The sequence below is a fragment of the Camelus ferus genome, chromosome 18 (genome assembly GCF_009834535.1).
Source record: "Camelus ferus isolate YT-003-E chromosome 18, BCGSAC_Cfer_1.0, whole genome shotgun sequence".
Taxonomy (NCBI): Eukaryota; Metazoa; Chordata; class Mammalia; order Artiodactyla; family Camelidae; genus Camelus; species Camelus ferus.
The window spans coordinates 21,778,238-21,804,395 of record NC_045713.1 but is presented as its reverse complement, the minus strand read 5'-3'; the positions used below and the strand labels follow the sequence as shown (position 1 = coordinate 21,804,395).

Genomic DNA, 26,158 nt, shown 5'->3' with positions numbered 1-26,158 from the left:
CCTGGCTGGAGCCTGGCAGTTATTTTTAGTTCGGCTGCAAATCAATCTGCAGCTGCATTTTTGGCTCCTGGAGAAGATGCAAGGTGTATGTAGGGGGGTGGATTTCTCATCAAAGGGAGGAAATTTGCCACGTGTCCCAAGGTACAGGCTCATGGGTAGGCGAGGTCAGATTCCACCTGGGGGTGGAGGGCGGGGGTTGTGCAGGTGAAAGGGAACCAAAGGTTGCAGAGTTGGCAGATATGACTCCCTGATGGGGTCTCTAGGAGGACTGGTCTCTCCAGCACCCTGGAGTTCCCTAGGTCAGGCTGGTCAGGAGCAATCCAGGCCAGTCTTCATGGTGGACACCATTGGATTGTGTCACTGGGTGGTCCAGATTCTAGCTGCTTTCTGGCACCCCTTGGCTCTCAGTTATGGGAACTGCCCTCATCGTCTCCTGCCCCCAGCTTCTCCCAGGGGTGCAGCACCCTGCCCTGGGCAGCTGAAGCAGCATATTCAGGAGATCCTAGCTGCAGAGGTCTCAGTGGCCACAGGCTCTGCTGGGGACACATCTCTCCTTCTACCCTGCTTTTCCTGAAATGGGAGCCCAAGTGGGCAGTCTTGGGCAATTAAGAGAACCTGACCTCTCTCTGGGCTTTCTCACCATTTCCCTAAGGGCTGTGTTTGCTGTCCCTTTGAAGCCAAGTTCAAACTCCTCGGTGGCTGCTGGGCCTGGGGCTGTCCCTGCCCACCTCCCACTGGCCACCTTTCCAGTCCCTGTTTTGCCCTAAGCTCCATCCAGGCCTTGGGCACTCTTCCTCCCAACCTGCCCGCCACTGACTCTGCTTGGCTTTTGTGTTATTCCCACAGGCCCTGGACCAGCCCAGCCCCTATCTTGGTCATGAGTGCTCCTGCCTGTGCCCTTCACCCTGTGGGGTTGCCTCCCCTGTCCCAGGCACTGTTCAGGGAAGGGCTCACCTTGGACGGCTCCTTGTCCCAGCATCTCCTCCAGCCCCCTGCCAGGCCAGGACCTAGATTTTGAGTGTGGCCCATTTGGAGGGTCAGGGCACTGAAGGATCTGGAGCTGGGGGACTTTGAAGGAGCCTCTAAACTGAGCACAGACATCAGGAGGGGATACCTGAGGTTTTGGATGTCAGTTGTCTATCCAAGCACTCACACTCCAGGTGTTTACTGAGCACCTGCAGTATGTCTGCTCTTGCACCCACAGCAATTGAAGCCAGGTATGGTCTTCTGGGCTCCCTGTCCTTTGGGCAACAGACCTCTGATGGCTAACAACACTTGGTGCTTCCCTGGTGGGGCCAGGAGCTGTGAGAGACAGCCCTTGTCTGTGAGTGATAGCCTCACCAGTCCCCTTGAAGAAGCATCTGGGGCAGGAGGCAGGGGAAACCTGGTGTCAAAGGGCCAGCTCAGGGCCAGGCATGTGCCCATTCTGGACCAGGTTACCCTCAAGGAGCCGCTCCCTGGCACCAACATACACAGGCCCATTCTCTGCCCAGAGTGGGGAGGTGGAGGGTGAGGGTGGGTGAGCCAGGGGCCCAGGGCTGACTCCTCATACTGCCACCAGAGGGCGCCAGGAGCCCACTGTCAGCCTCAGAGACTGGGGCATGGGCAGTAACATCCTAGTGACTCCAGAAGTGGAACCCCCCACCCAGTCTCTGCTGGGACAGCTGACTGGGGTTCCCCCTCCCTTCCTTCTACTGAGCCTCTTCTGCCTTCTCTGTGCCCAGCGCCAGGGCCTGTGTACCCCTTTTTATTTTTAATTGGGGAATATATACATAAGACTTACCATCTTAACCATTTTTAAGTACACAGGAGCGTTGACTCCATTCACATTCCCCTGCCCCTGGCACCCTCCATTCTACTTTTTCCCTATGAATTTGGCTATTTTAGGTCCTTTTGTGACTGGCTTATTTCACTGAAACCAATGTCTTCTAGGTTCTTCCATATGGTAACGTGTCAGAATTTCCCTTTTAAGGCTGAATTATATTCTACTGTATGGATGGACCCCATTTTGTTTACTATCATCCATCAATGGACACTTGGGTTGTGTCCTCCTTTAGGGGTTCTCACCCCATGTTGCCCAGGGCCAGGAGCCAGCTGAGCCCTGCAGGTGCCTTGCCCCTCTTTGACCTGGAAGGGCCCTGGGGCCAGGGGAGGGGGATGTGGTACACTCAGTTTGGCAGTGCCTCCGATGCCCTACTTCCCCTTAGTGCCATTTGCCCTCATCTGTCTGCATGCACTTCTGGTCCTTGGTAGCAGGAAGGCTGGGGTTGGGGAGATAGTGGGGTAAAAGACTTCACACCCACAGACAGCAGAGAGTCTTATGCTGGTCCCTGCAGATGCCAGCCAAAGCTCTCACTGACTCCCAAGGGTTCCAGTACCCGGTTGGAGTCTTGCGTTTGTGCCTAAGGCCTCTATAATCTGACCCCAGGGTGTCACAGGCTGTTGGGAGCCCATCTACTGGGTTCACACCTTTGCCACAGCTGTCTATCTGCTCCTCCCCTCTGCCTGGAATTCCCTCCAGTCTCCACCTGGCCAGCCACTCCCCACCTCCCTGGCCTCCACAATGACCCTAGGTGTGGGGGGAATCCTTTATGAGAGTAGGCCCCATTTCAGCTTGTCTCGATCTATTGGGGGCCTAATTCTGGGGCTCAGGGCTGTCCTTACTCCTGCTTTTCCACAGTGCCTGCAGCCCCAGCGCCCTGGCCCCTCATCCCTGGTTTCAGTCACCCCCACCCCCTGCCCGCCGCGTGTGGCGAGTCACCAGGATTAGACTGGGGCGAGATGGGGGATGGCAGCCCAGGTCCTACTCTTGGGAAAAGACACCGGAGATGAATCCCCCTCCTCTAGAGGTTCCGTGGGCACCACCCCCACCCCGGCCAAGGGCTTGAAGGACGGTGGCCCAACCAGGACCCAAGATGGCATACAAGTCGAGGCTGGAGGTGAGGGGACTTCGAGGAGGCAACACGGAGCATGTCCAGCCGCGGAGCCCCCTCCCGGGTGCTTCCTGGACTGCAGGCTGGTCCTCCCGCTCCTGAGAGCGCCGCTGTGATTGGCGGAAAGTTCGGGGGCCGCTGCGCGATTGGCCGCCTGGCCTGTCCCCCGCTCCCTGGAAGCTCCCAGGCGCCTCGCGGGGTGCGCGGCCGGCCGGCGCAGGCGGTGGGGCCTGTGCGGGGCCGGGCCCCGCGCCCCAGCTGCTCCCCACCGCGCCCCCGCGCGTCCTCGCGCGCCATGCCTCCCCCTGCGCTGCTCTGCGCGCTTTGCTGCGGCCTCTTGGCCGTGGCCGCCCGCGCCGGCTACTCGGAGGACCGCTGCAGCTGGAGGGGCAGGTACGAGCCTCACTGGAAGCCCTCGCGGACTAACCCTCTGGGGCTGTGCGCACCCATTAGGAAGGAGCCGTGTCATCCGCTGTTTTGGATGGAACATTCCGACCCAGCACCGCACCGAATCCTTGCTCTCTCCCTCTGAGTCCCGGAACGCTGGGCCTCAGTTTCCTCTTCCACAAAGTGGACGCAGCTGTTGGTAGCTGCAGTGAGAGGGTGCACGGGGAGCAGGCTGGCCGGGTGGGGACGCCAACCGCCCTCCTCACCACCGCCCGTCCTGTCCGCAGCGGCCTCACCCAGGAGCCCGGCAGCGTGGGACAGCTGGCCCTGGCCTGTGCGGAGGGCGGGATCGAGTGGCTGTACCCCGCCGGGGCGCTGCGCCTCACCCTAGGCGGCTCCGACCCCGGCGGGCGGCCGAGCATCGCCTGCCTGCGGCCGGCGCGGCCCTTCGCAGGAGCCCAAGTCTTCGCGGAGAGGGAGGGAGGCACTCTGGAGCTGCTCCTGGCCGAGGGCCGAGGCCCGGCCAGGGGCCGATGCGTGCGCTGGGGTCCTCGCGAGCACCGGGCCCTCTTCCTGCAGGCCACTCCACATCCCGATATCAGCCGCCGCGTGGCTTCCTTCCGCTTCGAACTGCGGGAAGACGGGCGTCCAGAACTGCCTCCGCAGGCCCAGGGACTTGGTGCAGATGGTGAGTGCCAGTCCGAGTTGGAGACCGGTGGGAGTCTTGGAGTCGCACCATGGCCGGGTGGGGTGAGAACGTGTCCGTCTTCCCCATTGCACAGAGGGAGAAACTGAGACCCCAGAGTGAAGCAGCCTATCAAAGGCACTCAGCTAGTGAGAAGCAGTGCCAGGACAGGTGGGAGGGAGGAAATGAGGAAGGGGTGATCCCTCAGCCTGCCGCTTAGGGAGAGAGCTGGTAGGGGGCAGAATCCTGGAAGGGGAAGCCAGGCAGGGCTACCCAGGCCCCTGGTCCCTGAGGAGTTCAGGGGAGGGGATGATGGGGGACAGAATCAAAGCCTCCGGCCAAAGATGTCCCGGGCTCCCTGGCCCAGCGGTGACCTCCCTCCCCTCCCCCAGCCCAAAACAACAGAAGTCCAGTGTGAGCCCAGTCACCATGGAGATGAAGCCCCACCTCCTGGCAGGGCACCAGGTCCAGCTCTTTGCTCTCCTGGAGCTTGCAGCCTGACCTCACAGGGGATGGGGGTCTCTCTCTCACAAAGACCCCCTGACCTCAGAGCCCACCATAACCTCCTGCCACATGGGCTGGGCTGGTGTCCTTGGGCCCCAGGAGGCAGCCCTGGGAGACTAAGGGGTTATCGCCTGCTGGTGCCTATATGTGAGATGCTTGCACCCAGACACTTGAGCTCCAGGTCAGGGGGTCTTTGTGCTGGCATGCTGGGCACAGCACCCAGGCCCATGTCTGTGTGTGCATGTTTCAGGCAGGCACAGGCCTGTGGTGTCACCTTGGGTACTGGGTGTCTTCAGGGTGTGCACACATGCTCTCTGGGATCTCCAGTTGCCATCAGGCCCTGAGAGGGGTCTGGTAGCTTGCCCTCTCCCTCCTGTGTCCAGCTGGGGGAGGCCTTTGGTGGTCCAGGAGAAGGCAGGGCCTCCACTCAAGATCTCCCCTGCATGCCAGGTGCCTGCAGACCCTGCAGTGATGCTGAGTTCCTTCTGGCTGCATGCACCAGTGACTTTGGTGAGTGTCCCTGCTGTGGGGAGACCCTGGGGCCTACCTTCCCCTGCATGCCACTGGCCAACATGTGTCCCCACAGTGATCCTCGGAACCATCCATGGGGTAACCCACGACACAGAGCTGCAGGAGTCCATTATCACCGTGGCGGCTGTCCGTGTCCTCCGCCAGACGCTGCCGCTGTTCCGGATAGGGGGCCCTGGGGCCCAGGTGCAGGCCTCCATTCGCACCCCACTGCGCTGTGGTGTCCGCCCCGGCCCTGGCATCTTCCTCTTCATGGGCTGGAGCCACTTTGGTGAGGCCTGGCTGGGCTGCGCCCCCCGCTTCCGGGAATTCAGCCGTGTCTATGCAGCTGCCCACACCAACCACCTCCACCCTTGTGAGGTGGTGCTGGACTGAGGCGCCTGGGAACAGGATGCTGGGAAGGGGCTGGGAGGAGGGTGGGGGGATGCCTCCAGATGGCATCACGGTACCCACTGCTTCTGCTGTAACAGCAATAACCAATAAGAACACTGACTACATTCACCAATGGATATTGAGTGCTGGTGCCTGAGCCCAGCCCCGGGCCTGCCTCACTGCATTTTATTCTCCCATAGCCCTGGGGACTGCGCGATTCCTGCTCCACAGAGCCAGAGACTGAGGCTTGAGGGCAGTGGTGCTGTGTCTGAGGCCACCTATTCCCCAACCCGGCGAGGGGCTTCTGCTGGGTGGGAGGTGTGACTCATGTGAACCTCGGCTCTGCTGCTCCTGCCCCCAATGCCAGTGCTTCCGTGGCTCAGAGCAGGAGTGGAGAAGTGGCCATAATTCCCCAGGTCTGAGGCGGCTGGGGTCCCTTGTAGGGGCAGGCAGGCGACACCACTCTCAACCTGCAAGGGAAGGGGTTGCAAACTGACGGGCAGCCGACTTCCCTGCATAATCCTCTGCAAGCCTGGCAGAGTCATCCTGGCCCCATCCTGCCCTCAAGGAAGAATGGACCCCTCTGTCCTGAGGCCCTTGATACATGCTGAGCATCCCGACGGCGGTAGGGTCTCCCCTGCGGGGCCCTGTTTGTTGCCCATTTCCGGCGGGTGGGGCACACAATGGGTTCTCTAAGGACCGTTTCCCGCCACTGGTCCCATTGTTGCTACCTCCGCCTTTCTCCTCAGCCTCAGCCACATAAAGGGCCAGCCTGTTCTGGACAAAGCCAACAGCTCTGAGGCTGAAAGGCCCCAGGATGTGGGCGCACGTGGGACTACTGAACCCGAAATGAGTGGACTCTGCTGTCCCAGTCCCACAGCTCCTGGGAAGGAGGGCCACAGCTCAAGTCTTGGGGGGCACTTGTGAAGTGCCCCAGAAACCACTTTCCATCTCTACCTGGTGGCCTTCACTGGGGAAGTGTCTGTCATCTTTCAGGCAGGAACTGAGGCTGGGAGAGGAACATGGCTGTGCACAGCCCCCAGGCAGAGCTGCTTCTGCCAGATTTGGCTGATGTAGGTACTTCGTGTTGCCACACCCTGTGAGGACACTCAGTGTTACTCCAGTGGCTGTCTGGAGTTTCCGTGGGGCTGGCTATCTGAAGCTGCATTCATGGGGCATGGCCTTTCACTTGGACTAGCTGCTTGCTGTGAGGACTGGTGAGAATTGTGGGTGGGAGCATAGCCACCCTGGACAGCAGGCTGCCCTGGTTTCCTCCCACCTCCCACCACTCCTGAGGCTTCTTGCTGTGCCCTCTCACCTCCCCAAACTCCCATCCATGGCTTTCTCAGGGCTCAAGCACTAGACCTTTCTGTTGACATTCCCACATTCCCTCCTTGGAGAGCTGTACCAGCCTCCTGGCTGTAAATACCATCAATATGCTGATGACCCCACATGTGGATCTCCAGCCTGGACTTCTCTCCTGGACAGCAGACCTTTGTATCCCTGTTCTTCCCTCTCCCCCCACCAGGGAGTATCTCAGTAAAGGCCAGAGGGGGAGGAGGTGGGTGTACTCTCCCATCCCCCTCCTCCTCTCTGTCTTGGGAGGCTTTTGCACCTCACCCTTGACTCTTGCCCTGATTGTCTGGCCAGCTTCCCACAGCCTCTGGTTTGGACAGAGGCCTATGGCCACACTTGGTGGTTGCTGTGGCTCGCCTGTGGGACCATCTGTCCACAAAAACGTGGAGTAGCTGCTCTGGGGTGGGCCCTAGGCTGGACACTGGCCTCTACCCACCTGCCCCAGGAAGTGCCTCCTACTCACACACCTTCCTCCAGAGAAAAGTACTGGCTTTTCTCGTAAGGAGCAGGAAGCCGAAGTGGGTGCTGCCAGCAGGGCCAAGGGAGCCCAAGGGAGCCCAAGGGTGTTCCTAGGAGGAACCTGGAAGGCTTGGGTGAGGGCTTCATGCCAGCGCTGGGGAGTGGCCAAGGTGAAAATGTGGGCATGCAGGCCGAGACTATGGGAACAGGTGCCTGTGGGGCACCTGCATGGCTTCTCTTGGTGTGTGCACTCACACAGGTGCACTTGAGTGCCCAGTGCCCAAAGGAGAGGAGCGGACATGCAGGTGAGGTACCTGTGGGTATACACACTGGGAAGTCTGGCTAGGTGTCTTCATCCAGTCAACCAGCTTTTATTGACTGTCTGCCAGGTGCCAGGGGTTTGTATAGACACCAGGAATAATGCAAGGAAGAAAAGAGACAAGGGTGAGATGGCTGTGTAAGCACTCCACCAGCCTAGAGCCCAGTGCATGTCCTTCCTTTCTAGGGAGGGCCCAGTGATAGCCAGGAAGGAGACAGGATGTTCTGATCTCTGTGCGGTGGGTCAGCCGCCCTCCTCTCCAGTGCTCGGATCTTGGGAGCAGGGCACCTGGGTTTCCTGCAACAGGGGCACCTGTCCTTCAGGGCTGGTGGTAGCTGGGGCCAAGGGCAGGTAGGCGAGTGAGGCGGCCTGTACTTGAAGCGTGGGGGCAGTGGGCTCTGGCGTGCCCACATTGTCTGAAGCACCTCTGTCAACGTTGGGGCTCCTGACCAGTGTGGGGAATGGCGGAGAAGTCCGGCCAGGGCCTGTGTGCAGGCAAGCCTCTGTCACTCTTGGATGTTTGTCTTCAGAGTCTGGTGAGGAGGAGGTCCTGGCTCTGTCCCCGCACTTGCCTCTCCCTTTCCCAGGCTCTGCCAGGTCACCTCCAGGAACTCAAATCTTTTCTGTGAGTGACCTTTTCTGGAGAAGGAAGGTGGTCTCTTCCTCCCAGCCGCCGGGCTGGGTCAGCTACCAGAGGGCCCCGCCCCTCACATCCGGCTCCCCTCCCACTATGCTCGCAGAGAGCCAACATCTGTCCGCTCGGTTGTGCTAAATTTCTCCTTGTAAGCCCCCTCGGCCCTGCCCCTCAGCCGAGCTCCAACTTCCACCGCCCCCGCGGACCCCAGCGCATCCTGTTTCCTGCGCACTCGGGCTAGTTGCCTTCAGCTGTGGGAGGGGCCCCGATGTCCTCCCCGCGACTGCTCCTGTGCTTGGCGGGTTATCTGGATGTGTAGGTCGGCGGAGACGCCACTCTAAGCCGGTGAGCCGTTCCCCACTGGCTGACCGCTGCCCCAGGGCTCCAGCCACACTGCACTGGCCTTCACGGCCAGTCAGCAGGCGCCACAGCATCGCTTCTCTTAAACGTATCCCCGCGCTGGGATGTGCGGCCTCAGGGGTCCGCAGCGCCCGGGACAGGCCCATAGCAGCCGTTTGAGGAGTGGGCCAACGCTGCTGACTGCCGAGGGCTTCGGCCAGGAAGCAGTACGGCCAGAACCCGCAAGGGTCGCCCTGGACCCCAAGGCTCCAAGGCCGGGAACCCGCTGGAGGGTCCCTGGACCCGCGCGGAGAGTAAGGTGAACGGACCTGCAGCGCAGCCTCTACCAGCCGCTTCCGGCGTCTCGCCACGGCCTCTGCCCCGCCTCTTCCGGCGACGGCGCAGGGGGCCCAGTAGGCGCAGGGCGGGGAGGAAAGGCTTCGGGCTATGAAAAGGGCTTTCCCCTCCAGCTCCCGGCCGGGGCGTGAGGGTCTCGGACCTGAGGTGGGGAGGGGCCTTGGGGCGTGACGACCCTGAGCCGCTGTCCCGCAGCCATGGAGCAGGATGACCCGGCTGAAGAGCTGACGGAGCTACGCGAGCGGCCGCTGGGCGCGTTGGCCCTGCTGCAGGTGGCGGCGGGCTCAGGCCTGGCCGCCTACGCCGTGTGGGCGCTGCTGCTGCAGCCGGGCTTCCGCCGCGTGCCGCTACGGCTGCAGGTGCGGTGCTGAGCCCGGGCCGGTGTGTTGGGGACATAGGGGCGTGACGGACCGGGGATGGGGGTGGTCTGGATTGAGATACTGAGCCTGGGTGTGAGAGGAGGGTGCTGCTGCCCAAGGGCCAGCCGGGCTGTGGGTTGGGCCGGACAGCGCGCTCTAAGAAAGGAAGCCTAGGAGGCGGCGCCTCACTTCTCCCTCTGTCTTGCTCGCCTCCTTGCCCAGGTGCCCTATGTCGGTGCGAGTGCCCGGCAGGTGGAGCACGTGTTGTCGCTGCTGCGAGGCCGTCCTGGAAAGATGGTGGACCTGGGTTCTGGTGATGGCAGAATTGTAAGGACTTTGTGTGTTAGGTGGCGGTCCTTGCTGCCCCCTCCCATGGGTATACCTCCCCATCTCTTGGCCTGACGCTATCTGTGCCCTCAGGTGCTGGCTGCCCACAAGTGTGGTCTCCGCCCAGCTGTGGGCTACGAGCTGAACCCGTGGCTGGTGGGGCTGGCATGGCTGCATGCCTGGAGGGCAGGCTGTGCAGGCAGTGTCTGCTACCGCCGTGAAAATCTCTGGAAGGTAACCCGGGGAGTCCTAGATCCCCTCAGACCCCAGCCCTGATCTCCATTCTTTCAGTTCTGGCTTGGCTGCCCTGCTGACAGCCCCAGGTGCTTCTGCCTGAGCAGGCTGGAGCTGGGACTTGGAAGTTGCAGTGACCCCATACCCACCAGTTCTCTTCCCCTGGTGGGGCCCCATTCCCTGCTGGGGTGACCTCCTCTTCCTACAGGTGAGCCTGAGAGACTGCCACAACGTGTCTGTGTTCCTGGCTCCTAGCGTGGTAGGTCTGGGGTGTGCCAGCCCCATGGAGACATAGGCCATCCCCAGTGTAGGTGCCGGCTAGGGGCAGCTGTGTTCCACCTGGCCCACCCCGCCCTCCTGCTCTCTCCCACAGCTCCCACTGCTGGAGGACAAGCTGCAGGCAGAGCTGCCTGCAGGAGCCCGTGTGGTGTCAGGGCGCTTCCCCCTCCCCACCTGGCAGCCGGTGGCTGTGGTGGGTGAAGGCCTGGACCGTGTCTGGGCCTATGATGTCCATAGGGGTGGGCCAGCTGGGCAAGTTGCCCCAGCACCCACTTCTGCTTCAGTACCTGGGTCCCCCAGTTCTCAGTCTGGCTGACTGGACACAATAAAGACTCGGTTCCACTCTGATTCTTTTTGGGTGGAGTGATCTCCCAGGGCGGGGCTGTGGGGACGGCTTCATGCTGGCCATGGAGAATTCTCGAAGTTTATCTGATGAACAGTTAGCGGCTACGGGTCCTTGGGCGCTGGGGCTTGACTGGAGGTGTGGTCCCCACTTTCCAGGGATTCCCTGACCCCACCAGCTTCCTCAGCCTCAGGATCTCCTGCTTGTACCTGCTTAGAGAGAGACCAGGCTTAGTCACCAGCTGGCTGTGGACAAGCCCTGCTGCTAGTGCCCAGGACTTAGGCCCTCAGTCATATCCAATCCACCTTTCCTAAAGCCCACCTGCCCAGGTGCTGGTCCACGTACTCCTGTAGCTCAGAAAGTTGCTCCTCAGCCATTGTGGCCCGGACCAGCAGCTGTGCCCGCTCCCGTTCCAGTTCTGCCTGGCATGGGAGGGGGGTCATAAGCCATGAGCCTGGGCTCAGTGAGAAGAGAGGCCTCCGGCTAGGCCTTTCTCACTACCTGAGTGCCACGGGAGAAGTCCTGTAGCTTCTGGTTTATCTGGGCCCAGGATGCAGCTTCCAGGCCCCTGTGAGAGGAGGGGAATGGGTGGGTGTGAGAGCTGGCGTAGGCCAGGTGCTGACCAGTGACCCTGCTCAAGTCAAGGCACCTAGATTTTTGAGGTGCCTGTTGGGAACAAAGTGGGAACAGCATAGACCTGCCTTCCCACTCTGGGCCCTGCCCAAGCCTTGGAGCCATCTATGCATGGGGGTCCGCTGGCCACTCGGACAGCTAAGCCACAAGGCCAGCTTGGACAGTGAGGATGTTTATGAGAGGGGTCTCCCCTTAATGCTGGGGATTTGTTTCCCAAAACCCTGGGAGGTGGGCTTGTACCAGCTTCTGCCCATCACACAATTGGGAACATGAAGGCCCAGAGGCAAAGGCTGTGAAGGTCACCAGGTAGCCTTGTCCTAGGACCAGGACCTCTGCCAGCCATCTCCCAACAGGTCTTCATCTTTGGGTCCTCTGAGTCTCAGCTGAAATTTCCTCATGGGCTCTCCCTGACCCTTCCATTCAAGGAGGACCCATCTTCACTGAGGCATTTGGGTTTTCTGCGATTATTAGTGTCTCTTAAACAGACTGAGACCAGAGAGCACAGATGGGCCACATTGTTCACTGCTGCAATCAGAACCCACCCAGCAGTTAGAGCTGACAGAATAAATGAATGAGTTTCCCCAGCACCCACACCAGGGTACTCACTGTGGCTCTAATGTGCCCCGCTGGGAGGTTTCACCTGGTCCCTTCTGTGGAAACAAGAGCAGTGCTGTAAGTCTGTCGGGTTGTAAAGGCTGCTTGATAGGGTTTCTCAGTTGCTGAACAAGACAGGCTGCACAGAGGCCCTGGGGTTGGGGCTTTGCTAAGCCTGGAATGGGCCCTGGGGTGAGTCGTGGGGCAATAGGGAGGGGTCACCTGGGCCTGGAGCTCCCGGAACTTTGTCTCCAGCCTAGCCTGGTCCTCCTGTGGGTGGCCGAGCTTGGTGACCTCAGGAAGGGGCAGCGGCTCCAGGTCCAAGGTGGCTGCACCAAAGGTAGCCTTGGGGGCCCCATCGGGGTCTGCCAATGCCTGCTGCACACTAAGCCATGCATCGGGTTATGTAGGGCCATCCTACCCCAGGTCCCTATATCAGGGAGGCACCCACCTGTGGGCAGCCAGCAGCTCCTCATGCCTACGGCTCAGATCTGCCAGGCGCTTGCGGTAGGCACGAGCAGCCTGGGCCAGCTGTTGCTCACGACTGTGGTATGCCGCCCGAATGTCTTCCAGAGTGGTCTCCAGGAATCTCCGAAGGACTGTGGCGGCAGGCGTCTGGCCTCCACCATCTGCATGCTCCTGGAGGGGAGAGGGTGGGGCTGGGGCGGGGCCACAGCTGGGGAGGGCGAGGCTTGGTTGGTCCCATGCCAACCACCGCCCCCAATTCCCTCCGAGGAACTGGTCTGACAGTGTACTGGGCAGGCTTATAGTCTCCCACCAGGTCAGGTCTCCCAGAAGTGGTCTAGCACACCCAGGCCCAGAGGCCGCTCAACCACCCACCGTAGGGCCACCCAGCCCAGGGCTCACAGTCACGACTCGGGCACAGTGCTGCAGCCGAATGGTGTACTCCTCATTCAGCTTCTTGAGCTGCAGCTGTAGCCGGGCATTCTCCGCCTCAGCCTGGCTGAGCTGGCCCTGGCAGGCTGACAACACCTGGGGGAGGAGGCGCCCCTGAACCCATGTCCCACAAGGTGGACCTTTGTTGAGCTTGTAGAACTCACACCCACCAGGTCTCAAACAAGCAGGCCTAGGCCTCACCATGGCTTGTGCAGCCAGTCGCTGTCCAGCTTTCCTGGCCTCCTCCTGGGCTCCCTGCAGCTGCTGGCCCAGGGCTGCCCTGCAGACATGGGTGAGGCTCAGCTGGAGAGGGCAGGGGACTCCCTCTGCTCCTTTGCTCACTGTGCCCTGCTGGGCACTCCCCATCCCAGGTGAGGCAGCCACTCACACACGCATCTCCAGTGCCTGCTGCTGAGCCCTTTGCTGCCTCCAGTACCTGCTTTACTTCTCCCTGCAGCTGTGGCGTACACAAAGGCTGGCTAGATGAGACTCCAAGCTTTAGGTCCCCTGCACTCCCCCACCTCCACCCTGGGCTGGGAGAAACTTTGACAGACTCCTGGGCTAGGTGGCTGTATACTCACGCTGTTCCCCAGCTTCTGCTGCTGCTTCTTAGGGGTCGGGATGTCCTTGGGCTGTGCCTGTACGAAAGAGCGAGTCTCAGCCTCACTGTGCTCCTGCTGGACCCCTGTTTGGCTTGCATGCAGCCAGGCCCTATGGTACTCATGGTGACCTGGTGTCTGTGGTGATCAGACTGTCCCTGCACCCAGGCCTTGCACCCGAGCTCCTGTGTCAGTGCCTGGCAGTGCCCTGCATTAGCCTCTGCTGGGGCTGCCTGCTCTCCGTGCAGCTCCAGCTCCAGTACCCGGCTCTCCAGCCACAGGACCTGCAGGGTAACCAAGTGCCAGGTCACCTGGGGCCAGTCATCATCTATCTGAGCATCCTCAGAAATACACAGTACACGCAGCACAGGTGGGGACTCACAGACACCGAGTGTGCACAGTCACATGGGGCACACCTAGACCCCTCCCAGTGCTGGTCCCAGGTATGCACCCTCCCCCCAATGCCCTGAGGCTGGCACACATGGGCACACTTCAGTGCCCACCTCACTCTTCAGCTCAAAGATTTCAGCCTCGTGCTGCTCCTGTAGGTGATGGGTTCTGATCTGCAGGTCGACCATCTCCTTGCAGACCTGTGGGTGGCCGGGATGAGAGGTGGAGCCTGTGGGACCCTGTTGGTTCCCTTTCTCCTGCCAGCACCCCAGGACCCCATACCCACCTGCAGTCGCTGTTCCTCACTCAGCTCTAAATCTGAGGGAAGCTCTGTCTCAAGGCTGGTGGCCCAGGCTGGGGCACCCCCAGGGACTCCTGGCAGCCAGTCCTTGGCCCGTGGCAGAACCTGGGGAGGCACCACCACCCATCCCCCAGGTGCGTTTCAGGCCTGGGCTGTGGCCTCCACTCCCATGGAGCCACCAGCCATCCACCCACACACTCAGCCTGGCTGAATTGAATCAGTCTCTCCCACAGCCTGAATCAGGCCCAGGTCATGGGTACCTACACCCTTCCTGACTTCTGAGGGGACAGGGAGAACCCCGGACCCCAGAAGCAGCAGTGTCCTGGGAGGACTCACATTTTCAATGGCCCGAGATGGGGCCCCTGGCCTGGGAATTGAGGCTGAGGCTGCTGCATGCTCCATAGGCAAAAGGGACAACCACCAGCCCCAAGCCTACTGCCACTTCGCCTACTGGCCTGTTGCTGCAACACGGTGGCTTGTGTTGCCAAGGCCTCTGTTGTTCCCAGGAGACTACCGGGGCCCCGCCCACCAGGGCAGGCAGGACAGTTCAGTGGTTGAAGAGGTGGATGCAAACTGTCAGCTTCTTCCATATTTGGCCACCCTTTCTTTCTGGCTTCCTTTTCCTCAACGAGGAAACGCAGACCGGCACCCCTGTCTTCATCCGGGGAGCACACAGAGCCAAGAGCGCATAGCATCGCCCAGCATGGGGAGTTGTGGAACAGCGCACACTGGAATGGAGCTGTCGCTGCTGTTAATGTTCTCAAGCAGGGCGCCTTGCCCTACCATGTAGGTTCGTACACTAACTAGGCCCCTTCCGGTGCTGGCTGAGCGCTGGGACAGGCAGGCGAGCAAAGTGGACATACCCCTGCACCCCTAGCCTGACGGAAATAGGCGCAGACGTCCCAACCTGGGGCCTGGTGATTCGATAGAACGGGTTCAGTCGGTTGCCAGAAGGGCTTCGCGGAGGAGGCGCCATAGCGCCGGACGTGCGCGCAGTCCCTTCGGGCACGCGTGCACTCCCTCTCGCGCACGCGCGTTCCCTGAACCGCGCTCGGGTTCCCGACGCGCGCGGGCTCCAGGCCGGCCCCGCAGGAGGGCGCCTCGGGGGCGCAGGCCGTTGGGGCTGGCCGGGCAGAGCCGAGCACTCCGTCCAGGTCCCGTGACCGGCGTCCAAGGCCCGCCTATGTCAGGCTGTCCTTCAGACAGTCCGCGCGACCGGCTGGCGTAGCCGGTGGGGGTGAGTGGGCGGCCAGGGAAGGAGGCGGGCCGGGACCGGGGTCGCACTGCCGCGGGAGGGGCCCTGGGAGAGATGGGGCCTGAAGGGATCGGGGCATTGGGGGCGGAGCGAGAGAGGAGCTGGTCCAGGGTCGCGCTGCGGCGGGAGGACGCCTTGGGAGGGGGCGGGGCCTGGGAAGCAGGCGGGTCCTACTGGGGCAGCGGCCTGGCTGGGGACAGGCGCGGGGAGAGGGCGTGGCTCGGGCCCTGAAGTGGGCGGGACCTTGAGGAGGGATTGGGAGCGGCAGGTCAATTTAAGGCTGGAGCATGGACTTCCACACCACTCTTCCCGGAAGTCCGAGAGTAGGGAACAGGGCTACGTTTTTTAGCCCCCAGCGTGTATGTGGAGCTGACTCTTCCCGGGCACAGCCCTCCCTAGGGTCTGGAGAGCGTAGCCCCATTCTGAGGAAGAGGCTCAGGAGGCGCGAGGTAGCTGAGCTCTGCGACCATGAAGGTCAAAGTCATCCCTGTGCTTGAGGACAACTACATGTACCTGGTCATTGAGGAGCACACGCGGGAGGCTGTGGCCGTGGACGTGTCCGTGCCCAAAAGGGTGAGGGCAGGCTTCGGGCGGCAGGAGCACCACTCTGAGCCTAGGAATCGTAGGTCGTAACCGCCAGTCTGTGCTTGAAGCAGCTCCCCCGACCACACTGCTGGGAGCTGACTCTTCCGCTATTCTTTGATCTCAGGTTATTTGGTGTTTAGGATTTTTCTGATTATCCTGGGTCTCCTGTGAGGTTAGAGCCTTCTCTGGCCTCCTCTTTTCCCTTCGTTTGGTGCCTGTGCCATATACACCGGGTGCTCAGTAATTAACTGCTGAATCGCCCCTACCCACAACCCCATCCTGGCCTGCTTGGGGCACTGTGCAGCCAATCCTGGCTCCCAAACACAGGCAGCCACCTGGACCATCCGCATCTCCTTAACTCCTGTCCCTTTCAGCTGCTGGAGATCGTAGGCCGGGAGGGGGTATCACTGACCACCGTGCTGACCACCCACCACCACTGGTGAGCACCGTCTGGGCGGGCTGAGGCACGAGGGTGTCACCCCAATCCTACCCCAACCACATGTGATTATACTTCTACCCATCTGCAGGGACCACGCTCGTGGCAACGCGGAGCTGGTGAGACTGCAGCCTGGGCTGGTGGTGCTGGGCGCGGATGAGCGCATCTGCGCACTGACCCGCAGGCTGGTGCATGGCGAGGAGCTGCAGGTAAGTGGGCACCTGGGAGGCGCGGGGAACACCCTGGGCTCAACTGCCTCACAGGCCTGCCTGCCTCTCTGCTGTAGTTTGGAGCCATCCACGTGCGCTGCCTCCTAACCCCAGGCCACACCTCTGGCCACATGAGCTACTTCCTTTGGGAAGACGAGTGTCTGGACCCACCTGCCGTTTTCTCAGGTTCGCGCTGCCCTGCGCCCCTCTGCCCCCCCTCCTTGTCCCCTTCCACCTTCTCTGACCTGGCCAGCTCTCCAGGGGATGCACTGTCTGTGGCCGGCTGTGGCTCACGCCTGGAAAGCACAGCTCACCAGATGTACCAGAGCTTGGTGGAGACCCTGGGCACCCTGCCGCCTGAGACAGTGAGCAGCCTGTCCCTTACCCTCACGGGGCCCAGCCTCTCACATAACTTGGGTACTCTGCACCTGCCTTGTGCTGGGGTTCGGAATGACTGCTGGCCAGTTGAAGGAGTGGGCGGGCCACGTGTGTGGGGAGGGGTACAGGGGTGTGTGGAGGGGCCAGACAGAGGGGTGAGTGCCTCTGCTCACCTCTGCCTGCGGTGGCGCTGTGCACCTCAAGTGCCTCCTTTCTCCAGAAGGTGTTCTGTGGTCATGAGCACACGCTGGGCAATCTCGAGTTTGCACAGAAAGTGGAGCCCTGCAACGATCATGTGAGGGCCAAGCTGTCCTGGGCCAAGGTGTGGGGACTCCTCCCCTCTTGATGGCAAGGCTGGAGGGTTGGGCAGGAGCGGGTGGGTCCAGGAAGGGCATTGCTGGGGGAGTCAGCCATGGGCATGCTGCCAGCCAAAGCTCCCACTGGTGAAGGGAGGGGTTGGTGGCCTTGGGTAGGGAACTGGGCAGCCTCTAGGACTGGCCCACGAGTGCCTGCCCTCAGGGTCTAGCCTCCAGCCCCGAGGCTGGGGGTGAGCTGGGTCAAGCTGCCTGGAGCTGCCAGATAAGGCTGTGACAAGGGCCTGTGGTCATTCCAGAAGAGGGATGATGACGACGTGCCCACGGTGCCGTCGACCCTGGGCGAGGAACTTCTATATAACCCCTTCCTGAGGGTGGCGTGAGTACTGGCCAGCATCCCGGGCCTTCCTGTGGGGCAAGCTGGGGAGCACGTGGCAAGGCCTATGCCTGCGTGTCTCGGGAGGACCTCTGCCCTCTCCAGGGGCCGTGCTGCAGAACAGGCTGGCACAGGGCTGGACTGTTGTCCTCTGGGCCTCCCTGGCAGTCAGTGGGACACTGAGGGAGGTGCTGGGGGATCGGTTATTTGGCTGTCTGGCACCAGGGAGAGGCTGCTCTTTAAGTGCCCTCTGCCTAGCAGTTCCCCGGAAGCCCCCATGGTGCCCCTCTCCCTGCAGAGAGGAGCCTGTGCGCAAGTTCACAGGGAAGGTGGCCCCAGCCGAGGTCCTGGAAGTGCTCTGCAGGGAGCGCGCGAGCTTTGAGAGGGCAGCTGAGCCGCTGCAGCCACAGGCCCGGGCACTCCTCGCACTGCAGTGGGGGCTTCTGAGCACGCCCCAACAGAAGTGAGCCCTGCACAGGCCAGGCCACACGTCCCTCCTCTCTCAACCTGTCTCAACCCTGCCCAGCCTCAGAGGGTGGGCATTCTGGCACTTCCTGGCGGTGGACACCCAGACCGCTCTCTGGGCTACAGTGAGTTCCAAGACCTGGATATTTGGGAGGCAGCCTACTGGGGTGCACTGGGCTCCTGAACTTATGAATAAAGCTTTGAAAGGCCTCTTTCTTGATGGTGGCAGACACTCTTGGAGAGAAGCAGTTTTCAGATAGAGTTCCCTTTACTAGAGATGAGCTCCTTGGGGGCAAGCTTGGCTGGCTGAACCCAATTGGCCCACCCCCTGTCCTGTACGTGGGGATCCAGCTGTGGACATAGGACTCAGCCTGAAAGACCACTAAGGCCTGACACTAACAGAGCCTGCCTCCCACAAGGACTCAGCCCCCAAAATGCAGGTTCTCAGGCCCCAGAGGCCACAGCTTGTAGAACACCTGGTTCTAGATGGGGGTCAGGGGGACCCATGCCCAGGTAGGGTGTCATGGACCAGGTGCCTGTCTCCAGCCTAGTGTTCTCTGCTGCCCAGTGTGGCAGAGTTCCCCCGCTCTGCTGTGAGCTCAACCAGCTGGGCAGGTTCAGCCTGTTACCACCCTCCATATCCCAACTTGGAGTGACTCTGGAAGTGAGGGATGAGGAACCCCCCTCTTGCTCTGCCTTAAGCTCCCTATGGGACTAGCTGAAACCCTCACAGCTCAGGCCACCACAGCCAGGAGCCAGAGCACTGATCTGGGCTCCAGGCCCATAGAGAGGTTCCAGAAGTTGGTGAAACCTCCAGGCCCCTGCAGTGCAGAGTCCAGGTGAGCGCAGGCTGGAGGTCAACTTTACTGACTGTGGGTCCTGAATCCCATTTCTATGTGGGTTCCAATGTCCCCGCAGCTCACCCAGCATTTTCAGGGCAAGCCTGGGGTCTTGGAGTGACTTCCCTGCTGGAGACTCCACACGCCTTGCTGGGAATCCTGGTACTGGCTGCGGTGGGCCCGGCAGACACTGGAGGGCTCCTACCACCTGATGCTAAGGCCAGAGCCAGCCTTCTCCACTGCGTGGTAGCTTGTGTGCAGCAGGCGGCTGGCCCTCTCTGAGCCCTCACCCTGCAGCCAGTGCCCATACAGCTCCTGGATCCCGGGCGCTTCCTCTGGCACCTCTGTCCTGACCATGCTGTACAGCCTCTCAACCTGCTGCAGGAGCTCCTTGCCAGGCCTGTCGGGAGCCTTGAGCTGGCCTCCGCCATTCAAGCAGCCTGTGGCAGAGAAGGACAGGCAAGAGTATGGTCATGGGAAGGGCATCGTCACCTGGGGGTCCCAGAGGGCCCCACCCTGTCTGCGCACCTGCGGGGCAGGCCATGACCTCCACGTAGTGGTATGGGCAGCGCCCCCGCTTGAGTTTCTGCACCAGGTTCTGGATGTTGCGGAAGCCATAGGCCACAGCAAAGTGCAGCAGGACCTGACCCTCCCTCTCCAGAGTCACCTCCTGCAGGTCCTTGTTCCTGGGGGAGCACAGACCCGGTTGTCCACACAGTGTGCCCAGTCCCTCCTGGGTCGGGACAGTGACAGGGGAGGGTAGAAAACTCACTTCCACGAGCTGGGCGGGTGACCTTACACCCAGCCTTGGTTTCCTGGTCTGACATGGAGGCCCCAGCCCTCCCACCGAGGACATGGGGACACACCCTGTGCCAGGAACACCATCCTGCCACCACGGGCTGCTCAGGGCCCTGGGCCACCATGCTGTGGGCAAGGACATCGACTCCTACGATGAGGAGACTGAGGACTAGAGACTTTGGCCCTTTCATGTGAGCTTCCTGGTGCCCCAAGGTCCACGCCAAGCCCACCCTGATATCCTCCTCCATGCCTACTGCAGTGAGGGGACCTGGAGCTCCAGCTGCCCCGTTCCCCAAGCTCCAGCTTTTGCCACTGACCTCAGGGGTCTGTAGGTGACCTCAGTCACGTGGATTCCAAAGAGCTCCTGGGCCGCATGCCGGAACACGTGCTCCAGGTAGCCCCCTGAGCCCCCACCCCGATGGCTGGTGGGCTCCTGGGGGGACACGCTGCTGTACCTGGGGAGGAGGGCATGGCCTCAGGTGGTAGTGGGGCTGCTGTCTGCTGAGGCTTCTGGGTAACCTCTGTCTCTCACGTTTGAGAGCATTTGCTTTCTAAGTGGAAAATGAGTCATGGACCACAGGGGCTTTGTGGCCCTGTCAGGAGGCAGCTCATGGGGAAAGGGCTGTCCCCTCCGTCATGTCACCTGTTCTGGGGAGCTGAGACCTGTATGAAGTTGGGGTCAGCTCTGATGACTATCAGCCAATTGTCCACAGGCCTGTCTCATGAACTCAACTGTCTCTGTGGACACCGAGACATACCACGAGGCAGAAGCAAAACCAATCAGAAAGGAGACATAGCAGAGAAGGCAGGAAGGGACAGTGCCTAGCCCCACATTGTCACATCTGCCCACCAGGACACCCATGACCCTAATGTCTTGAGCACCCTGATGCTGGAAATACTTCCTGCCCCTCCACCGTGGCAGGTGGTAACTCACAGACTGTCCAGGGGAGCTGGCTCCAGGTCTGACAGTGAGACTCCTTCCTCTTCCAGCAGCTTCAAAACTTCTCCTGTGATGAAACCACAGAACACGCTCTTCAGCTGAATCTCAAGGAAAACAAGAGTCAGTTCAAGAACACCCACGTCACCTGCATCCACAGCAATCTGTGACCTGGACACAGAGGCCACGTGTCCACCCCTGGCTCGTGGGTAGAGGCTGAACCCAGCCACAGAGGCAGGGTGGATGCACCGTCCCCTGGGCGCCTCACAGTGCGCCTGGAGATGGGCAGGGCACTGTGTCCCTGGAGGGCAACCATCCCTCAAGCTATCTGGCTGCTGGAAGGGTGTTCATTTCTCTGCCTTTTAAGCACTTGAGAGCCTGTGAGGCTGCTCAACTCAGAGATGGGGTGACCGACGTGAGCCAGAGGGGCTGTGCCAGGGCCTGCACTGGGGACACAGCACCAGCTGGGCTCAGGGATCTGCACCTGTTGTGATGACACAATCCACATCGCGCGACTGGTGTTCCTGGCTGAAAAAGTCGGGTCTGGAAGCTTCCAGCTTTTTGTCATAGCAGGGCATCACCGTCACGTGGTAGATCTTGTCAGGGGTCAAACGCTGCATGGAGAAACGCGACTGTGGAGCAGCTGCCCGACCCGGGCAGCAAAGAGGCCAGGCTGAGGCAGGGGTGACAGCACAGGCACAGCAGGGAACACAGTTTGGCGTGTGGGTCCATGAACTCACTTTTAAGGAAACAACACAGACTCTCAACAGCAGCAGGGTTCCCATTACCTGTTGCTGGGCGAAGAAGTCCTTGACCAGGGAGCCCATGACCTGCTGCGGGGACCGGGCAGTGCTAATGTAAGGGAGGAGGAAGCTCCCATGGGTCTTCTCGGCGTAGCAGATCCAGCCTGAGGCCGACATGGGGAGCACATGGGGCTGTGACGTGAAGGTTCTGGGGGTAGACACACTTGCACAAGGAGTCAGGGTCCCCGAGGAATGGCCCCACTCTGCTGTCCCTGTCACGTCTCTAGCATCCCTGCAATCACTCCTCAGGGAACTGAAGTGACTGCAGGTGACTCTTGGGCTCCTCCCACCCCCCAGCACTCCCGTCACCCACATCCAGGTGTCAACATCCTGTCCCCAGTGTGCACACACCTGGGCAGGCGGAAGTCAGCACAGGCAAGGCCTGCCTGGAGTCCGCCTGTTCTCGGAATCGCTGCACAAACTCTCGCTGGCTCTCAAGGAGACTGAAGTTCCGTGAGAAGGCGGTATCAAACACATAGTGTGCCCCTGGAAGGAGAGCACCACCTCACCCCTAAGAAGGACACCCGGAGTGTGAGGTGCTGCCAACCATGCCCCCCAGGAGTGTCACAGGACCCGCTGGCATTGTGGCCAGCCTGGATTCCTTGGGGCTCACCTCCTCTGAGCTCAGTGGCCACCAGGACCAGGCCATACCCTACACGGTGTCCAGGACAGGAGCCTATGCCACAGCCTCCCCACACTCTCCCAGCCAGCTCCCGGCATAAAGAGGTCAACCAACCTTTATTTTTTTCTGAGCCAGAACCCAGCTCAGACCTGGGAAATGCTCCTTGATGGTGATAATTTTTAAAAAACACAAGGAGGGAGTGAATTCCAGACTCGCAGAAGTGCAACATCAGAATTCAGACAGTTTTCTCTTAAAAGGCACTGCTCTCAATCATCAAAACTTTAAGCTAAAGTCAACTTCAAATAGGGTTTCTGATACGTTTAGGTCCAAAGACCAGAGGTGTGAAGACCGCCCCCTCAGCCTTGTGTCCAAGCTGGAGTGCTCACCCAAGGTTCAGCACCCACCTATTTTTTTAAAGAATGCAGTTAATTTCCTGGCAGTGTCTGTAGGATTTAGCTGAAATCTCGCAGCCAGTGATGCTCTGGACTGGGGTGAGACCGAGATGACAACCAGCCTCTGCTGACCAGGTGCCGCTATCTGCAAAGCAAGGGACATGCCACTCACTCTGTGTGTTTTACAGACTCCCAGTGGGCCAGGGCTGACAAGACCAGACCCTAACTCAATCAAGGCATGTCATTTTTGTGTACACAGAGAACCTAACATTTAGGGCTAGTACCTCAACAATGGAATACTGACCAGTAATTCACTGAGATCCCACTGATGAGACTTAAAGATGCCAAGAGTCACCAGGAGATGAGCTGCTCGGACAACACGAGCAAGCGAGGCTGGGGCTGATGTCGGGTTATAGCAGAGTCCTGAGGACCACCCACTGCTTACCTCATTAGCACCTAGAACCTTCTGCAGCTCCTCGTGGCTCTGCTGAGTGATGAGCACGGTCTCTGCCGAGGTGACACAGCCACTACACGCCAGGCAGTCATCCAACGAGATCTTGGCCTTCTCTAGCCTCCTAGTCCCTCCGTCCTGGAAGCAAGAGAACTCGGTACACCAAGAGCCCTGCTGCATGAAGACATGGCGCGGTGGAGCTCAGGGTAATGGAACCCACAGGAAACCTTCATTCTCTGGCTCACAACACTGACAACCAATGGGGTAGCTGAATGGCTTTATGTGCCCACTAAAATTTTAGAAATTAAATATTTACTACAGAAATATTTATACACATTCTAGATTTTCATAGTGGCACCAAATTCTAACTTTGGTACAAACTTGGCTGGCATGTCAGAATCACACTAAGGAGGCCTCAAGCATTAAATCTACAGAGAAGCAGCTGGCTGGTCACAGAGGTCTTGGAGGGTCGTTGGTCCCCAGGCTGTACTCATGGGGCTGTGGAGACAGGAAAATGCCAAAGGCCAGGCTCTAAGAGGAGGAGGAGAAAGGCCAGGGTGTAGATGAAGGAAGAAAGGACACAAGGACGAGGAGGGGGCAGAGACAGGAGATGGTGGGAGCTTGTGCCCTGCTGGGCTGTGCCCGCCAAATGTTGGCACTTGGAGGAGTGTGGAGTGCAAGAGGGACATGAGGGGCACTCACATCAGACTCAGCCAGACAGTTCCAGAACTTGGTGTTCAAGGCCTCCAGGCTGACACGCAGCAACTCTTCTTAGATGCAAGTGATCCCAGCAAAACCCCTTTACTCCCGCTTCACACGCAGGAAAGATCTGAGCCAGGGCCAGGTGAGCTTCAGGGGCCCAGAATGTGACCTAAGGGCTGAAGGAGACTAGAACTCCCTTCCAGCCCAGCTCACTAGGCCTCACTATGCACCTAAGCCACAACTTGAGTTCAATGCCTTTTCCCAAGTTGGATGGGCCTGAAGGCCCAGACTGTGACGCTGTGCTGAGCAGGAGGCTGGTGTGCTTCTGACTTCTCTCCAGATCAACCACTGCTGCCCTGAAGCAGGGCTCACTGGCACTCTCACCTACCCTGGGTCCCCGTGCTGTGCCAGGATTGGGTGGGACCCATGGTGTGCTGCTGGGTCACCCTCCTGGACTAAGTAGACAGTGGCTCTTTCCCCATGACCTTGGGATCCCACTTGTCTGGCCCCACCATGAGCCATCCTGTAGCTCTTCCCCTGCTTGGGAGGGGTCCCTGGGCCGGTGAGCCTGGTGCCTCTGGTCCATGGGATGGCAATGGATGTTCTTGAGAATTCAGATGGCAAAGAGTTGGGGTAAATTTTAGCACTGATAGAATAGGATCTTGTCATTGTTAAATCACACAGGAAGTAGGTATTCATTAAGAACAAGTGACCTGGACTAGAAAATCTCACACAATTAGAATTCAGACAGAGAGGGAGAGAAGCATGGGAACTGCCATCTCTGCTCCATGTTCAGCCTCTGTTCTCTTTCCCCACCATCCCCGAGGGTTCCCATCTCTCCCAGCCTCCCTGGCAGTCAATGAATTTGACTAGTGAGAAAAGACTGGTGGGAGGTGGAGGGTCCCACGGTCACTGCACTTGTCATCGGATGGAGCAACGAAATGTGTTTCAATCACCTGAGCTGGAACTCACCTGACTGACTTGGAAGTAACTCCCATCATCCTCGATGTGGATCTTGGCCATGCCGCTTCCTGGCCTCTTATCCACTTTCATGGGCTTGATGCAGTCCTACACCAGTAAGAGATTGCAAACGGGGACCTGAGTGTGCAAAGGTTCCACAGGAAGAGGGGCAGCCTGATGGCCACACCACTGCTGCGGGGGACAAAGGCTCTGCCCCGATTCCAGTCTTCCTGCCACAGAAGCAGTCTTGGCAGTGTGGCTACTTACGTTCACACCCCACCTACACTAAGGGTCACTCTGCAGGTCACAATCAGATGGAGGCAGCGCTAAGTGGGTCTGTACGCCAACCTGTCTGCAGACAGCCAACCCCGACCCTTCACCCTTCCTCAGTGTCAATGGGTGGCATGGCACTGCACAGAGGACCAGTGGCCAGTGTTTCACTGGCTACTGAGAGGAAGCCAAGGGGACAGAAGGAAAGTTTTGCTTGGAGGTCACCTCCCAGCCCAGTTCCTGGAAGAAAGTTCCTTTCTCTCCCTACCTCCTTAAGTTCCCGCTGTCTCTCTCAGCACTTGGAGAACCTCCCTGGCCATCGCATTCCCAAAAACGACCAGCCCCAGGAAGCCTTGGCGGGAGGCCTGTCTTCTCCCTGCTGCGGTGCTCTGGTGCGGTGCTCCAGCTCTGCCCCCTCCTTCTGGGACTCCTTAACTATGGCCCTCAGAGCCCTGGTTCTGGATGGCTGGTAGCAATCGATAAGCAGGTACACCAGATAAAGGCGGCCACCTTTCAAGTGCAGCTATCCCGTTCCCTTTAGGGGCAAGCTCTGCCTTACTCCTCGAAGGCGACACCGACGACCACCTCCCCTGCCCTCGCAGCTGGGTGGGGCCGTCCCACCCCGCTCACACGCAAGAATCCGGCCAGAGAAGCCTGGTAGGGTCTCCCCGGCCCCACTCCTGAGTTCGCCACCCCAGCTAGGTGACTCCTGTTGCCATGCCCGCCATGGAAGCGGACGCGGTCGCCCCGGGGCTGCACGGCCCAACAGCCCGGCTTCCGAGCCCCTCTCTCAGGGGTGACACTGCGGTGGGGGGGGCCTCCCCGCGCACGACCGCCGCCCGGCCCGCCCACCTGAGATGGCGCGATGAAGTCGTCGAGGTCCGTCAGCTGCAGCGCCCCGCTAAAAGGCGACGCCATGGCGCCACACTGCCGCCGGCTTCCGCACACAGGGGTCGCCAAACGTCGCGAAACGGTGAGGTGGTTCCGCCACGCTGCCGGAAAGCGCCAGTGCGGCGCATGCGCATCAGGCCCCGGGACTGGGCCCCTGTGCGGCGCGCGTCTCCTGCTGGCGGGCCCGGGAGCCTCTCACCTTCCCCGCCATAAGGGTGGAGGGGCGGCGGGGCGGCGGGAGAGGGAGGCGCCTCCTGGGCGGTCCCGGGCTCACCTGACGATCAGGTGTGCGGCCCCGGCATCTCCGCTTCGGGAGCTTGCAGAAGTAGTCCCGGGCGCAGCCCAAGAACCCAGAAGGGCCCCAGGCATACAGGGGCCCCCAGTTCTGTTGAAGAGGGAAGAAAATGAGAGTGATAGGAATGAGGAAAAGTTCCTCCCAAGGCTGCAACCTAGTGCAGAGCCCAGAATTCTGGGGGAGGTGGGGAGAGTCTGGTTATTTCGGGGACCAGCCTGAGAAAACTTCATTTCCTGTATGATTTCATAACCTGAGACAGGACTGCTGCCTGCTGGACTCAATTCTCGAGTCATCATATACATTTAATGACTTCTTATTGCGGCATTGCAGAAAACTCCAGTGGTGGAGTCT

General features: G+C 60.2%; 5 protein-coding genes across 13 annotated transcripts; 3 read left to right on the top strand and 2 right to left on the bottom strand.

The window, feature by feature from the left end:
• Positions 1 to 2,947: 2,947 nt before the first annotated feature.
• Positions 2,948 to 5,529, top strand: METRN (meteorin, glial cell differentiation regulator). The gene is made up of 4 exons (XM_032460621.1): positions 2,948 to 3,326; positions 3,608 to 4,008; positions 4,960 to 5,019; positions 5,096 to 5,529. Exons 1-4 carry the CDS (start codon positions 2,971 to 2,973, stop codon positions 5,410 to 5,412), a joined length of 1,134 nt encoding a protein of 377 aa, XP_032316512.1. The 5' UTR covers positions 2,948 to 2,970; the 3' UTR covers positions 5,413 to 5,529.
• A 3,387-nt stretch (positions 5,530 to 8,916) lies between these two features.
• On the top strand, positions 8,917 to 10,420 carry ANTKMT (adenine nucleotide translocase lysine methyltransferase). Its single transcript, XM_006172627.3, has 5 exons — positions 8,917 to 9,232; positions 9,455 to 9,559; positions 9,653 to 9,793; positions 10,002 to 10,052; positions 10,167 to 10,420. The coding sequence occupies exons 1-5, from the start codon at positions 9,071 to 9,073 to the stop codon at positions 10,386 to 10,388; spliced, it is 681 nt and encodes a 226-aa protein (XP_006172689.3). The 5' UTR covers positions 8,917 to 9,070; the 3' UTR covers positions 10,389 to 10,420.
• Positions 10,421 to 10,453: 33 nt separating this feature from the next.
• On the bottom strand, positions 10,454 to 14,306 carry CCDC78 (coiled-coil domain containing 78). Its single transcript, XM_032460620.1, is given in 15 exon segments — positions 10,454 to 10,624; positions 10,737 to 10,837; positions 10,917 to 10,983; positions 11,655 to 11,698; positions 11,865 to 12,027; positions 12,094 to 12,281; positions 12,510 to 12,635; positions 12,741 to 12,819; positions 12,928 to 12,965; positions 12,967 to 12,996; positions 13,121 to 13,177; positions 13,270 to 13,422; positions 13,642 to 13,728; positions 13,815 to 13,934; positions 14,166 to 14,306. Coding segments are annotated over 15 exon segments (1,431 nt in total). The 5' UTR covers positions 14,232 to 14,306; the 3' UTR covers positions 10,454 to 10,512.
• Positions 14,307 to 14,480: 174 nt separating this feature from the next.
• On the top strand, positions 14,481 to 18,057 carry HAGHL (hydroxyacylglutathione hydrolase like). 7 transcript variants are annotated; one of them, XM_032460630.1, is made up of 9 exons: positions 14,481 to 14,619; positions 15,474 to 15,657; positions 16,044 to 16,108; positions 16,197 to 16,314; positions 16,392 to 16,500; positions 16,576 to 16,679; positions 16,916 to 17,014; positions 17,306 to 17,385; positions 17,681 to 18,057. In XM_032460630.1, exons 2-9 carry the CDS (start codon positions 15,553 to 15,555, stop codon positions 17,847 to 17,849), a joined length of 849 nt encoding a protein of 282 aa, XP_032316521.1. In that variant the 5' UTR covers positions 14,481 to 14,619; positions 15,474 to 15,552; the 3' UTR covers positions 17,850 to 18,057. The 7 variants fall into 7 exon arrangements, with proteins under 7 accessions (XP_032316521.1, XP_006172690.1, XP_032316523.1 ...); XM_006172628.3 differs by having other exon boundaries at positions 16,913 to 17,014; XM_032460632.1 differs by lacking the exon at positions 16,916 to 17,014.
• Positions 18,058 to 18,096: 39 nt separating this feature from the next.
• Positions 18,097 to 25,550, bottom strand: CIAO3 (cytosolic iron-sulfur assembly component 3). 3 transcript variants are annotated; one of them, XM_032460616.1, is made up of 11 exons: positions 25,474 to 25,550; positions 24,364 to 24,459; positions 22,684 to 22,827; positions 22,251 to 22,383; positions 21,576 to 21,710; positions 21,210 to 21,328; positions 20,906 to 21,035; positions 20,419 to 20,491; positions 19,802 to 19,939; positions 19,215 to 19,372; positions 18,097 to 19,126 (listed from the first exon to the last, which is right to left on the bottom strand). In XM_032460616.1, the coding sequence occupies exons 1-11, from the start codon at positions 25,537 to 25,539 to the stop codon at positions 18,888 to 18,890; spliced, it is 1,431 nt and encodes a 476-aa protein (XP_032316507.1). In that variant the 5' UTR covers positions 25,540 to 25,550; the 3' UTR covers positions 18,097 to 18,887. The 3 variants fall into 3 exon arrangements, with proteins under 3 accessions (XP_032316507.1, XP_006172691.1, XP_032316510.1); XM_006172629.3 differs by lacking the exon at positions 25,474 to 25,550 and adding an exon at positions 24,890 to 25,118; XM_032460619.1 differs by lacking the exon at positions 19,802 to 19,939 and having other exon boundaries at positions 25,474 to 25,539.
• Between the last annotated feature and the right edge of the window lie 608 nt (positions 25,551 to 26,158).